At 38.3% G+C, this 14,188-nt stretch overlaps 1 protein-coding gene across 2 annotated transcripts in view; it reads left to right on the forward strand.

Moving 5' to 3' along the window:
• The first annotated feature begins 385 nt into the window (after positions 1–385).
• Popdc1 (popeye domain cAMP effector 1) overlaps positions 386–14,188 on the forward strand; it is a 40,923-nt gene continuing 27,120 nt past the window's right edge. The window contains exons 1-5 of one of the 2 annotated variants that reach the window (XM_020181823.2): positions 386–545; positions 3,906–4,142; positions 6,601–6,725; positions 9,386–9,573; positions 10,428–10,536. In XM_020181823.2, coding sequence (XP_020037412.2) covers positions 3,917–4,142; positions 6,601–6,725; positions 9,386–9,573; positions 10,428–10,536 — 648 coding nt within the window. In that variant the 5' untranslated portion in view covers positions 386–545; positions 3,906–3,916. Of the gene's footprint in view, positions 546–1,998; positions 2,141–3,905; positions 4,143–6,600; positions 6,726–9,385; positions 9,574–10,427; positions 10,537–14,188 lie in introns of those variants that run through there. The other variant, XM_074077732.1, reaches the window with a different exon arrangement.

The raw sequence follows: 14,188 nt of genomic DNA on the forward strand, positions 1-14,188 counted from the left end.
CTCCCGCCATTCCCTACTTGTGCTGAGTTGCAGGCGAGGGTCCCAGGAAGGAGTTCTGCAAGTGGGTCGTTCATCTTGGAGGGAGATGAAGGTTCTGGTTCTCATTTCCTACCCCGGTTTCTCTCTCTGCTTCCCGAGTTATCCCGTGGGGAAGAACAAACCCGGGGGCGCCGCGATGCCGCCCGCCCCCACTCATGCCCAAGCAAGGACGCGGGATTGAGAAGAAATCGGAGCAAGGAGGACGACAGCGCGCGTTTCGAACCCGCAGCGAAGGTGTGCGGACTCCGCCAGCAGCAGGAGCCTGGCGGGCGTGCGGACCTTGCCTTGCCCCGGGCTCCGCCCGCCGGGAGCGCGTGCGGCCGGCGCGTGCGCGGTGCGGCCCAGCCCGGGTCACCACCGTCGCGATGCCTATTTTAGTCAAAGCCGCCGCGGGCGCGGGGACTGGCCCGACCGAGACTCGTGCCCGTCCGTGGAGTCGCCACGTCCGTGTCCGGGGTGTCCCCGGTGTCCCGCGCCGCCCGGGCTGCGTGCCTCGGACAAGCCAGGTAAGGGGCAGAGGGCGCAGCCGTCGCCGGCTCGCCTGGCGCGCCCCGGGCTAGATCGGGCCGGGAAAGTTGGGAGTTCCGCGGGAGCAACTTTGCCCGCCGGCCGGAGGATGCCCGGATTCCGCACCCCGGCCCCGGAGCGCCGCCCGTGGCCCCTCCTCGCCCGCCGCGCCTTCGCTGGGCTCCCGGCCTCGGGCCGCCCCTCTCCCGGATCAGGGCGCCCGGCCACAGGTCCTCGGGTCACGCAGCGCCGCTGTCCTCCACGCCCGGTCGCGGGCAGCCCCTTGCTGAACTTGGCCTCTCTCCATTGCGCCCTCCGCCCCCGAGCACAGCACCCCTCCTTGAGCTGGGGCGCCCACCCCGCGCTCCCCAGCGGCCCCTTCGTCACCTAGCTCGGTTGACCCGGGCCCCGGGGAAGCGCAGATCACTGGGACCAGTGGTCCTTGTCACTGATCCTGCACCATCATTATGAATTGTGGGAAATGGGTTGTTGGTCAGATGAGTTCCGCAAACTGCCGGCTTTGAAGCTGGAGTAAGTGTGAAAAGACACTTAGCAACATAGTGACATTTGCTGTTCCGAAGATGTGCAGAAAGACTGAGTTAGCAAAGCAGAATGAATTAAATCTAGTAGTGCTCTTACTCGGTACTGTTTTATCTTCATTTGTGTAATTTGGCGAAGCTTCACCATTCAGCTGTTCAGACTTGCACACACCTATTCGAAAATATAGGTGTCCTGGATTTTACTAGAACAATTAATTTAAGAGATTAGACTGAGGCTCCGATGAAAGATAACTTCTTTTGATTTAGTCAAAATTAATCTGAAAATTTACCAGTTCACCAGTCTAGCCTTCCTCGGAGAATGTATATTCTGTGTTTAAGGTTAGTTCATCGTAAGTCATTTAAATCCATTAAGAGGTAATCACACAAATAAACTGAATCCGGTAAGATCCTGATCAGTGTTTAATGACGGCCGGTAAGTGACATTTCACAAGACTCTCTTAAAATATGTGTGTGTGTGTGTGTGTGTGTGTGTGTGTGTGTGTATCTGTCTATAGCTGTATATATTTACTAAGTTGTGGTACGTTAAAATGTGTTTTAGGAAGACCCTTTTAAAAATTGTTACTACTGTTTTCTTGAATTGGTGGATTGTAGTTATCAATTCTCCGAGACTAGAAATTGATGCTTTTAGTGTCACTTTTAGAACTTTCAAAAGCCTGGAATTGAATTATAGTGGACTAGTTTTCTATGGAGGTGTAGTCAGGTGGCTATGAGAAAGAATATGTATTGATTAATTTGTTCTATAATTCTATACTAGAACTGTGGGCCACTAAAACTTGGAGTTTTAAACACCATGTAGTTCAGCTGCCTCTATTCCAAGGAGGAAGCGGAGGAATGGCAGCCCCTTTCCCTGGCTTATGTGGCTCCCTGGTGGCTTGTGAATAAACATCAACTCAACCTCAGGAAGGCAAGGCACTCTCCAGTCTTTACAACTGAAAGTGATTTCCAAAAGCCTCGTGGTTATGGCTCTTCCCGGATGGCTTCGGTCTCTGCCTGGTCTGCAGCAATCTCTTACCAAGGCCAGGCCTGGGAAGCAGGTAGATGAATAAATGTCATCCCTGCCTCCTAGAGGACATGGGATATTTGGAACAAATATAACAGGAGTGCAAGCACATCCTAAAGTGCCAGTAGAAGTCATTACTAACTTATGTAATGCTAGGGGAGTTGACATTAGCTATGAGTTATAGAGGACATTTAATATCACTCTTTGTCCTGCAGAAATTATGAGATGAATTCTGACTTGACCCTCAAAAGCAAACTTGGTATATAAATGGAGTTATTAAGATAATGATTGCTCCCTCTCATCTCAATAGCCTTATATTTTTATTTATTCAGACTTTTGGAAAGTAGTTGAATTCTTAATGTCTTTTTTTCTTTTTACACAAAATCAGTATTTAAGACAACTATTGCTATTTGTGAGCTATTGCAGAATTTTATTAAGAGATCTTCAGTTGATCATTTAATTCATAGTTTATAAGTTTGTATTTTTTTTCATCTTTAGAAATCTGGAATTCTTTCAGCATCCTTTCAAAGTGCTCAGCCTACATCAATTATTCTGCCACTTAAAATCTTAAAGTATGTTGAAAACAATAAATAGAAAAGTAAGGTTAACTGAATGACCTTATTTTATTTATTTTCTTCTTTGTCTTTTATTAATAATGACATGTGACAAAAACTTAACAGTTCCCATAAAGTTCAGAAGTGTCCATCAAATTGCAATTGATAGGAATGACCTTATTTTAAATGAAAAACCTATTTCTAAATTAAATTTAAAGGTATTTTGAGTCCCCATTTGCCATTCTTTTCCTTAAACAGAATAATTTGTGCATTCTGTAAACCTACCCAATTTTCGTCAAGGACCAAATTTGTATAATTAATGATGAAGTTTTTTTGTGAAATAAGGACCAAGGGCAAGTAATACAGTCAGGAAGGAGTTCTACTTTGTGTTAAGTTTTATGTAAGCATGTGCAAAATGTACATTCCTTAAAATGGATCTTGGTACTAAATAGTGACGTATGTAACCGTGACCCCCTCCTTCATACAAGTAAATTCTCAGTTTACTACTTTTTAATTTGTGAGATGCTACAAACTAGAACCATTATGAGAATGTGAACAGATCTAAGTTAGACAATGAAAGAAATTTTAAATGTTATGTCTTGTATATGTATAAATGTTTATAGAAATGTATATAATTAAAGATGTACATATATGATTATGTAGTATATATATGATACAATGACTTGATGGTGCAAAATAGAGCCTTCTAAATATACAAAGCCTTCAAATAGTAAATATGGATGTGTTTGTTCATTTTTAAGGTATTAAAAAAATCAGTTTTGGCAGTTATTTTTCCTGTGCTTGAATTCAGTGTCACCAGTGTCAATATGAAGGAAGACTATACTAAATAACTTTATAATTGCAATGATTTATGAAAATTGGTAGTTGTCTTTTAGACTTGTTAATTCACCTCCCTCCCCAAGTATGTATATACATATAATATGTAAACACATACGTGGATATATATTATCAGAGAATAGTTGTGCACTATGTGAAATATTTTATTTATTTCATTTCATTTAATCATAAGGCAAAGTAGGCATTATTATCACTTGACAGATAAAGAAATGGATACACTTAATATGTAACAGACCTGGGACTTGAACCTACCTAATTCTTAAGCACTAGAAAAGTCTGTTTACCAACATTCAATTCATAAGAATAATTTTGGTATAATACCTATCATAGGGTTGATAAGATAATTGCCATTTTTATGATTGTCCTTTTGTTTATTTGTTTTTATAGGAATTTTCAACATGAATTATACAGAATCCATCCCACTGACAGAATCAACTGTACTAGGTTTTACATCTGAGTTAGAAAGTATCATACCTGTGCCTTCCAATGAGACCACTTGTGAAAACTGGAGAGAAATACATCATCTAGTTTTTCATGTAGCAAATATTTGTTTTGCAGTTGGTTTGATTCTTCCAACTACTCTTCACCTTCATATGATACTTCTTAGAGGGATGTTAACCATAGGTAAGGCATCTGAGATTTTATGCAACTTTTTGAAAACTGACATCAGATAGGCTTTGGATTGGGCTATACAGTATCCCTTGTCACGTTTATAGAATAACAAGAAATGTTACATCGTTGTTATCAAATTAGCAGACATCAAGTAACTTCGAACATAGCCCTTCTCATACTGTTTATCTCCCTTACTTATCTTGGTGTAAAACTATGTATGCTTTTATATAGTATTTAAGTTTTCTATATACCACAAAACCCATTCATATGTAAGAGGGTGGACTTTGGAGCAGATTGTGTGATTCCAGTCCTGGTTCCACTGCTTGCTAACTGGAATCGGACAAGTGGTTTAACTTTCCTACCATCTGTTTCCTCATGTGCCAAAAAAGGGTGAAAACAAAATCACTTTTTTTTCTGGGGTTATTGTGAGAATTAACTCAATGTATGTATTACATATATGACATATACTACACATATGTATATGTGTGTGTGTATATATATATAAAACATACTGTAAGCACTATACAGTCTCAACCATTAGTATTTGAAAAGACCGTACTTGGTGTGGTCAGTAAAGCAACATTGGGAATAAAGCCAATTACCCATACACAGTAGTTCAAATAAAAGAAGGTCAGGTATAAATATATTTGGCCCTAATAACCCTGACTAAGCAAGTTAAAATGATTCATATCAAAATAGTAATACAATTGCATCTATTACTTTAGCTAGTGATGCTTGACAAATTTTTCTGCATATGGTTCTTTCCCTGGCTGTCCATTTATTCAGGCATGTTTTTGACACCTGTAATATGTGAAAGAAAGATTAAGGAAGGCAGTTTCTGTCCTGTAAAAACAGATGGGCATTCATAGTGTGGAGTGTGGGATGCTGTGATGCAGGTGTGCACCCAGTGTCTAGGGAAGAGGAGAAGACGAGGTTGTGGCCCAGTAGGAGATGGAGCAAGGTCCCACCGAGGACATGAGAGTGCAGCAGCCTTTGAAAGATGAGCAAGATTTCTTGCAGTGTGAGCCTGGAGTACCCTAGAAAAGGGCACAGAAGAGAGGGAAATTCAGTGTAATGGGGTGACTGAAGAGTAGCTCTTTGTGCCTAAAATATATGAAAAATGACAAGAAGAGTCTGGAAGGGTAGATTGAAGGCACCTTGTGGAACTTAGTGGCACAAGGGGAAGGATGTTGTGTATGGGGAAAAAAAAGCTACTTTACAGAAAAAGCAAAATCCAATTATGACTTTTAAGAAAGAAGTTTTGAGGTGGAATGGACCGAAGAGATCATCTTGTCCAGTACTTTAGTCTATAAATGAAGAAAGTGAGGCATAGACTAGTAAAGTGATAAGCATTATACAAGGACTCCCAAGTCATTCTGATGAAGTAAAAAATTATAAATGAATAACTTTTGAATGTCAGAAGTTAGCTTTTATATGCATGTGTGTCAATATATTTGTATCTTAGTGATAATTTTATTTTAAATTAAAAATATATAGTCACTTTCCACCATAAAATTGATCAAAAGAAACTAAGGATATTTCATATAACTTAAGAGAATTGGTAAGAAAAAACAAAGATTCCAGTAGACGAATGAAAAATCACCAAGTGAAAATTCAGATGGCTAAAAATTTTGATAAAGCATTTGTGCTCACCAGTAATCATGAAAATACAAAATAAAATATAATATATAATTCCTCATTATCAAATTAAAGTCTTCAGATTTTACAATATTTACAATTTGATACTGGAATTCCCAACTAAATTTGTACAAACCTTTTGCAAAAGAGTTCTTCAATATCAACTGAAGCCATGAGTTCATTTCCTGATTTACCTTTGGGTAGTTCACCTAAGTCAACAATCACAATTATAGGCTTTTTTGTGTATAAAGTTTCTTTTGCTACTTGTCAGAAATTATACCTACAAACTATCATCTGTCTATCTAGAGGCAGATGGTTAAATACATGATTTTTTTTATGAGTTAAATGGGAGAGTTTATTGAGATGGAAAAGTAGTCAAAAGTACAGCTCCCAAAGCTGGGGAGGGTCCCAATAGAGGGTGCCCATAAATTATGTTTTAATCAATTGTAGTAATTAAAAACTGTGCTTACAGAGAGCTTTAATAAGATGGGAAAGTCATTGCAATAAGTAATAAAGTAGGTTACAGATCTGTATTTGTGACAGGTTTGCTGTCAGGTAAAACTTCAGGGAAACTGTAATGTAGTATTAACTATCAAGTGTGAGTTTTCTTTTAGTAGTAGAATTATGGGCTTTTTCCCTTTTTAAAAAATACATTCTACACAGTTGTTCTGCAATGAGAGCATGTATTTTGTTTTAGTAAAAAACCAAAGTGAAACTTACTTTGATATTCAGCTTAGGTATTTCTAAAGTGTGTCTGATTTATATAGAGAGAATAAATTTATTAAGCCACTTGCTAAAAGCTATCTAACATGATTACTTTGTTATTCAACAGGATGTACCCTTTATATTGTCTGGGCCACTCTCTACCGATGTGCCTTGGATGTAATGATCTGGAACTCTGTGTTCTTGGGTATCAACATTTTGCATCTTTCATATCTTTTGTACAAGAAAAGACCGGTAATTACTAAAATTATTAAATAAGGAAGTGATTTTAAATGTAAAAGCTTTTTGAAGTAATTTGTTCAGGTTTGAGAATGAGTATTTAACATCTTTAATCCCTTCAATATCATTTCTCTGAAGATTAGACTTATATATGCCTAAAAGCAAAACATTTGAGAACTGTGAAATTTGTTCTACAAATAACTTTTAAAACTTTAAATCATTAGAACATGAAAAAATACGAATAATATTCTGGGTTTATTTCAGTCAGATAACTTGATTACTTCTTTGCTGATACTCAAATATCACTTGAGAGTATCTTTGCCTAGTTATAAAATTACTAATTGATAGTCAACTACCATGTACATGCTAATGATTTGCAAATAGTTCATGCTATTTTTTAATGTAATGACTATATTTTTTCTTATGCCTAAAATATTCACCTCAGGAAATCACCTTTTTTAGTGGGTAGTTACCATAACACCAATATTTAGCTTATTTTCAACTCTGATTTATCTTCTTAGGTTTCTTTGATCATACCAAGAACAAAAATAGAGTAGGGCTGGGTGTAGTGGTGTATGCATGTACCCAGCACTTGGAAGGCTGAGTCAAGAGGATCTCAAATTTGAGGCCAGCTTGGGCTACATAGTGAGGTTGAGGCCAGGCTGGGACTACATGCAAGACCCTGCCTCCAAAAAATTTAAAAAAAGAGTGGGAAAACAGAAGGGCTCCTAGAAATCACTGCAAGCATGTTTATGGGCTTTCCTAAGTACTAGCAAACATTTAAAAAGGTAAAATATATAATGCTTTTATCCTAATGCACAGGAGACTACAGTTTGATACACACACACACACACAGTAGACATTCCACTAGACCATAACCTCTTTAAAGACAGTCCTAGTCTGTGTTGCCTTTGCTGTATCCATTAGTCTTCTGGGTTAGGCTGGGTAATAACCTGAAAGTCTTGGTGATACATAATAGCAATGGGCTTTTTTCTCACCCACCTTATAAATTGACTCTTGAAGCTGTATGCCAGCTGTGATTCTATTCTATTACCCTATTTATTTCAGGGTCTCTGCTGTAGCAGCAGGTTTTCTTTGGACCATGCATTCTTATGGCAGAAGGAAAAGTACAAGAGAATAAAAGAAAAACACCCATTGTCTCTTAAAACATCTATTTAGAAGAGACATATGTCACCTCTCATATTTCATTGACCAAAGCAAGTATCATGATCAAGCCTACTAATGTGGCAGGTAGTGTAGTGTAAGGGGATACATAATCTTCTCACAGGGGTGGAACAGCAAATAATTAGGAACAGAAATATAATCCAGCACAATTGCTATTGTAGCTCCTATTCCTGTCAGTCATGATTGGCATACTGTAGGAGCTCAGAAAAACTTCTCATAATTGGTTGCTTCCAAAGAGGAGAGGAATTAAGACTTCATGTCTTCTTTTCATAAAGAAAAGAAAAAATTGGGTCTTGAGCTGAGGCCTGAAGGATTGAACAGAATATGAATATATGTTCAGATCCTATATTCCTTCTGTGCCACACTGGATAATGCACATGCTGGAAGTAGGACATATTCATTAATAAACTATTTTAAATGTTCACTACTAGAGCTCTGGAGTTAGAAGATTGGGAAGATAGATGATTATAATAATAAGGATGACAGTTCCAGAATATCAGAACTTTCTGGAACCCCAAAGTACCAAGGTTCCTAAGTTGCTGATGTGATTGGTAAAATAGGTAAAACTCAGTGTCTGTGCTTTTGTTTCTTCTTGGACTATCAACCTTCTTTTTTGAAATATATAAATGCTGGTTCATTATCAAGGTGAAACACCAGGACAAATAGGATCATTGCAAATGCTAGCGTGGCACTGGGTGGGAGCAACTCCTGGGCCGTGGTTCTGGAGGATTTGCAGTGTGTCTATCATAGCTTTCACTGGGACAGAGTTTGTTCACAGTACAGCACAGTTTTCCATTCACCCAGAGACAATTCTTGGCCTAGAAGAATCTGATAACAGAGGCAATGAGCCAGTTTGTTTTTCTGTTCCTCCAGTAGCCAGTCTTATTCACCAATGGGTTCTCCAGTCTGCAGAGTTTATTACAGTTTAGGATGAAACTGCTAACACTGAAACTCTTACACCCTTTTATCTTCCTTTACTTTGCTTGCTAAAGTAAAGCAGTGATTGCAGCTGTGTGTTTGTTTTTCTTTATTGGTGCATTAAATACTTACATAGAGATAAAGTGTAGTATTTTGTAAATTTGCTTTCCCATTGATTATTATTTTTGCATTTCTTTTTTTTTTCCTATAGTATTTAAAAGTTAATGAGGTTTCTTCCTGTGAAATAAAGATATTGTGTACTTAATAGAAGGGGTTAAGGTGGTGTGTTGTGACAACATCCAAAACTTTAACAGTTGTTTTATGGCCAGTAGAAGGAAGTGTGATCAGTAGGACCAGTCTTCTTCCTTATGCTCTCCAAAATGAGTTTACCTGCAAAAGCACCCTGTTGGCAAATAAAAGATAAGTCTTTGTGTAAGACTCCATTGATATAAATTCAGAAGGGTGATGGTGTGTGTTGCAGATTTGTTTATTCTCAGAAACATATTTAGATCACAAGCATCAGCATTTTAGGGTGCTGCTCCTGTACAGATCTCGTTATTGCTGCATTTCAGGTCAAGATTGAAAGGGAACTCAGTGGTATCTACCGGAGATTGTTTGAGCCACTCCGTGTGTCTCCAGATTTGTTCAGAAGATTAACTGGGCAGTTTTGTATGATCCAAACCTTGAAGAAAGGCCAGACTTATGCTGCAGAGGATAAAACCTCAGTTGATGACCGTCTGAGTATTCTCCTGAAGGGAAGGTAAGTGCTATGTGGAAGTAGGAACTGGGAGTCTTTTCATGGAGTCTAGGCAGGAACTGAGTAGATGGAAAGGTTGCCAGCCAATGGAGGAAGCAGCCACAGGGTGCACTGTTGGAGAAATCATTTGACAACTGAACTTTGAAATGCTGTGGAGCAACACGTTACAGTTAAGTATGATGTACTGCTCTGAATCTTGATACCAAAATTTTCGATAGTGAATATTTTTAGCCATTTTTGAATTTGATTAAAGTTAATGCATGACAACTGAAGTAGGTTTTCATCTGGCATTAAAATTCAAGAAGCTTATGCATACCACAGAGGTGATTTGCTTACTTTTTGAGTATCACAAAAATGTAATTTCTAAGAATATGAGTATTCTGAGGAGACAGCCTGTGTGTTGTGTGGGTATAATTGTTATTTTTGTTTGTTTGTTGTTACTATTTTAGATGAGGTCTATTTATGTTGCCTACGCTGGTCTCAAACTCCTAGACTCAAATGACCCCCTCCCACCTCAGCCTCCCAAGTAGCTGCCCAGCTTAAGGCATAATTTTATTAATAACATACCTTTCCCTCTCAAAAGTGTCTCAGTATGACAAATGATAGTCAGTCTAGCTGTAAGAGTGATGATAGCCATTATAATGAAGCCACTATGTGTTCAATACTGGATGCTATTTTTTCCTTACATTATGTTTTGAAATAAATACATGTGTCTCAGGAAGTGCTTTCAATAATGTCTGTCATCTGTGGAATCTTTAAAGGTAGTACAAAATAAAATCCCATTAGGTTATGGTGGCTTTAAGGATTGTCATGTTATTTGTGAAATACTGTTTATTAATATTGGTTTCTGTTATTAGGATGAAGGTCTCCTATCGAGGACATTTTTTGCATAACATTTACCCCTGTGCCTTTATAGATTCTCCTGAATTTAGGTCAACCCAGATGCACAAAGGTGAAAAATTTCAGGTATGTTTTGGCATGAATTTTAAGATTGAAACTACTTTGTTTCTCACTCAAAGCCCAATAAATATTAATAGAAAAGTGGCCATGATTTATTGCAAACAGAGGTTACTACATGGTATACATATTATAATCCCATTTTTAAAAAAAACTTAAAAGACTATGTATCTGTGCACAAGTAGAGATCTAGAAAGATATATCCTAATTTAGCCATGGTACTAACACTATTATTTCCAAGTTGTGAATTTGCTTGCTGTGTTATTTTGTTTGTTTTTTTGCTTATTTGAATTTCTATAGTTTTTCTGTAGAAAACGTGTAATGTTTTCATTATGAGAAAGGAGGAAAATGTCAGTTGTAGATAACCAGTGTTCCTAAAGCATGGCATTAATTATTTTTACTAGGGAAAAACAGAAAATTGGCTTGTCCTAAAGAATTTATTTTATTAATCTTTATGAAAAATATCTAATCACTTTGCCATTTTATACTAAATGAAAATGTTTAAGGGCAAAGAATGAAATTCTTCATAGTAGCAGGAATTTGAATGTGGACTATTCAGTGTAATTCTTTTTGTACTTTAAAAAAAATGCTCCATTTCGTGGCACTTGGTTCTGATTTTTTGTGTAAGTGCATCACCTTCCTTATTGTATTCATTACTGGTGAGGAAATAACCAAGAATATGGGTGAGAATTTCCTTTAGTCTCAGCCTCTAAATAAACAGCAGTAAATGCCATACAACTTGTGATGCCATAAAGTGGAGATAGAAAGGAAATTTCATAGGCACATGGTTTAGTTTATTTCACTTATTTCACCCCTGCCCCACTACCACCTGCCTACATGACTGGCCTGGTTTAGGCAGCTTGTTAGAGTTCGGTGCTGTATACTTAGAAGGTCTCATTTGAGTTCGCCAGCTATGTGTAATACTCTTCCCATACTGGCTGCACTGAACATACAGAAGGAGAAAGCCAATGCTGTGTTCTGGCTGTCCTAGTTTTCACTGTCACCTTGTTATTGTGGGAATCAGTTAGGCCCTGAGATTTATGTTCTAAGTATAATAATATCTTTAATCACCAACATTTACAAACTGGGGCAAGACCCTTCTTTCTTCTCTCCTTCTTTTTTCTGACCTCCTTGCAGATGCCTCTTCTAAAGCCCAACACTGATCAGTTGTATCTCCTCCTTTGTGTATAGTAGCAGGTGGTTTCATAGGGTAACTCAATCCCCTATTATTTTGACGGGACCAGGATTCTTGGGTGGAAACTAAACCTTGTTTCTAGAAGCAAGTGAGGGCAGGTATGCAAACATATGCTACCTTTGCCACTGGAGTTCAAAGTGTCTTTATAATTAAGTTAACAACAACAAAAAATTCCTACCATGAGGTACAGTTTCTTAGTGACTAGGGATTGGATTTTTGTAGTTGAGAATTGTTCCTGACAACTAATACGAAAATTCTAGAACATGACCAAAATTGAGGTACCTGATGAAAGACCCTGATTCATCCTTTGGTAATACCAGCAAGCTTTTTCTCTGCACAGAGCCTGGTGTGGCATTTCATAATTGTCCAGTGAATGAAAACTACATTAGCATCATTGAGCCTGTGCCAGTACAGGCAGAGCAAACACTATCAGAGAAAACCCTCAGGAGAGATTGTGCTTTGATTGTTTATAAAACATTCCAGTTGGCAGATACTCAAGAGTCAAAAATAGTTTTTGCACATCTGTGTAAGAGTGCTGAAACAATTTCCCAAGTGAACTCCCAGGGTCAATGTCTTACCCCTCTGTGACGGCACAGAGGATGCTTAAAATGTGAGTGGTTACATGTCACCCATATGCTTTTACCCTCTAATCTCATCCTTCCCTTACTCTGCCTGGAAAGGAAGCATTCTGACAAGAAGCAACGTCCCTTGATTTTTATTTCTTTAAATTCATGCTGTGCGCAGGGTGCTGATGAACTTGCAGTATGACAAAAGGAAGGTAGAACAGGCCAGTGGCCTCAGTGACTGTGACTTGAAATTTCAGGGCAGCAATAGAGTTGCTCAGGTAACGCAGTAATTAAAATGGTAATAGGTGCAGTGGAGAGGAAGAACACAGATCCTGAACTTCAGTTCCTTCTCCCTCTGTGTTGTGGTTATTTTGGTACTTACCGACGAAAGCTGCTGCTTATAACTGTTGATAGAATCTTCGCCATCATTATTACAAAGGCAGTGTTTGTGCTTGGTTTGGTTTTCTTTGTGCACTTGTTTCATATAAGTGAGCAATAGATTACACGTTTTTTTCTCTTGTACTCCATCTCATGCTGCTGCCTTCCCATAACCTGAGCATGTCCTGGTGCTGCAAAGCCTGATAATCAGTTTCGCTGACTTTAAGGGAAGAGAAATGTCTTGGAGACTTATGTCCGTGCTCTTGTAAAATAAATGAACACCAAGTTTTAACTGGTACTTAAAGAAAATAGTACCTTAATATTAAGTAAATACTTACAGAACCGTAGGTATGTATGCCATAATGGTTTTGAATGCATGTCATTTGTACAGTTGATTTCTATTTAATAAAATACCAGGGAGCCAAAAAAAAAAAAACTGAGTAAAGATTTCAGTGAAGCTGTAAAGCAGTTTAATCTGCCAATTTAGATTCTGCTGTATTTTAGTGCTCATGAGAACTCAATAAGCATCAGTTGAATGCACACTTCTGGGACATTTCCATGTTCCTGGTGTATGAAATCTCCGATGGCATTTATGGCTCGACTTCCTTGTATGAAAAGCTATATAATGTAAGAAAGTTACAAATTCTGCCCTCAGACCAGTTGACCAATCCTGTCATCAGACTGCTATTTCCATTCCAGTTCATGCAGAGATTCCCTCAGGCACCCTAGTCTCCCAGGATGGAGTCCTCTGTCTTCTCCTATGGCAGGATGTAGAACTGGTTTGGAATCAAGTGTGAATATCTCAGTCCAGTCAGTGCACTGAGATAATCACAGCAAACACAGTTGTAAACATGTAGTTTCATTCTCAATCTGAAAGATACTCTTTTGTGTCTTGCATGGCGATATTTGCTTCTATTTCTTTAGTGCAGTTCTTCATAAGAAATTAAACATGACACTGCTGAAGTACCCTAACAACATAAGAAGTAAATTTATTTTACAGACACTTTAAGCATTCTTGGGCTGGAGGAGTGATTTAAGCAGTAGAGTGCCTGCCTAGCAACTGTGAAGTCCTGAGTTCAAACTCCTCATCCCCCAAAAAAATAAATAAGTTAAGAGTTGTTATCAAATTTCTCCTTTCTATAAGGACCTAGTCATATTGTACCAGGAGCCCACCCCAAAAATTCTCATTAAAAATATACTTTACTTCACTGTTGTGATGAGAAATCACTAAGCTGCCTATTTGGCAGAAATGAAGTTAGCTGTCAAGTAAAATGGCATCAGTCATCATGCTAACTACTGGCTTCCAACTACATGCCTGCTTTTATGGACCTGTAAATTGCTCATGTGTGCTGTAGATAGAGTTTATTATTTGAGTGTGTTATTAAATGTATATTTGGTAATCATTTAAGCAGGTATAGATAATTTTCAACTCTTAAAAAATGGATTTGTGGTACATGTGTGAAAAGTTGTATACAAATTGAAATGTCTGTGTGCTGATCCTCAACACAATAAAATCGCAATT

Source organism: Castor canadensis, chromosome 1 (assembly GCF_047511655.1).
Source record: "Castor canadensis chromosome 1, mCasCan1.hap1v2, whole genome shotgun sequence".
Taxonomy (NCBI): Eukaryota; Metazoa; Chordata; class Mammalia; order Rodentia; family Castoridae; genus Castor; species Castor canadensis.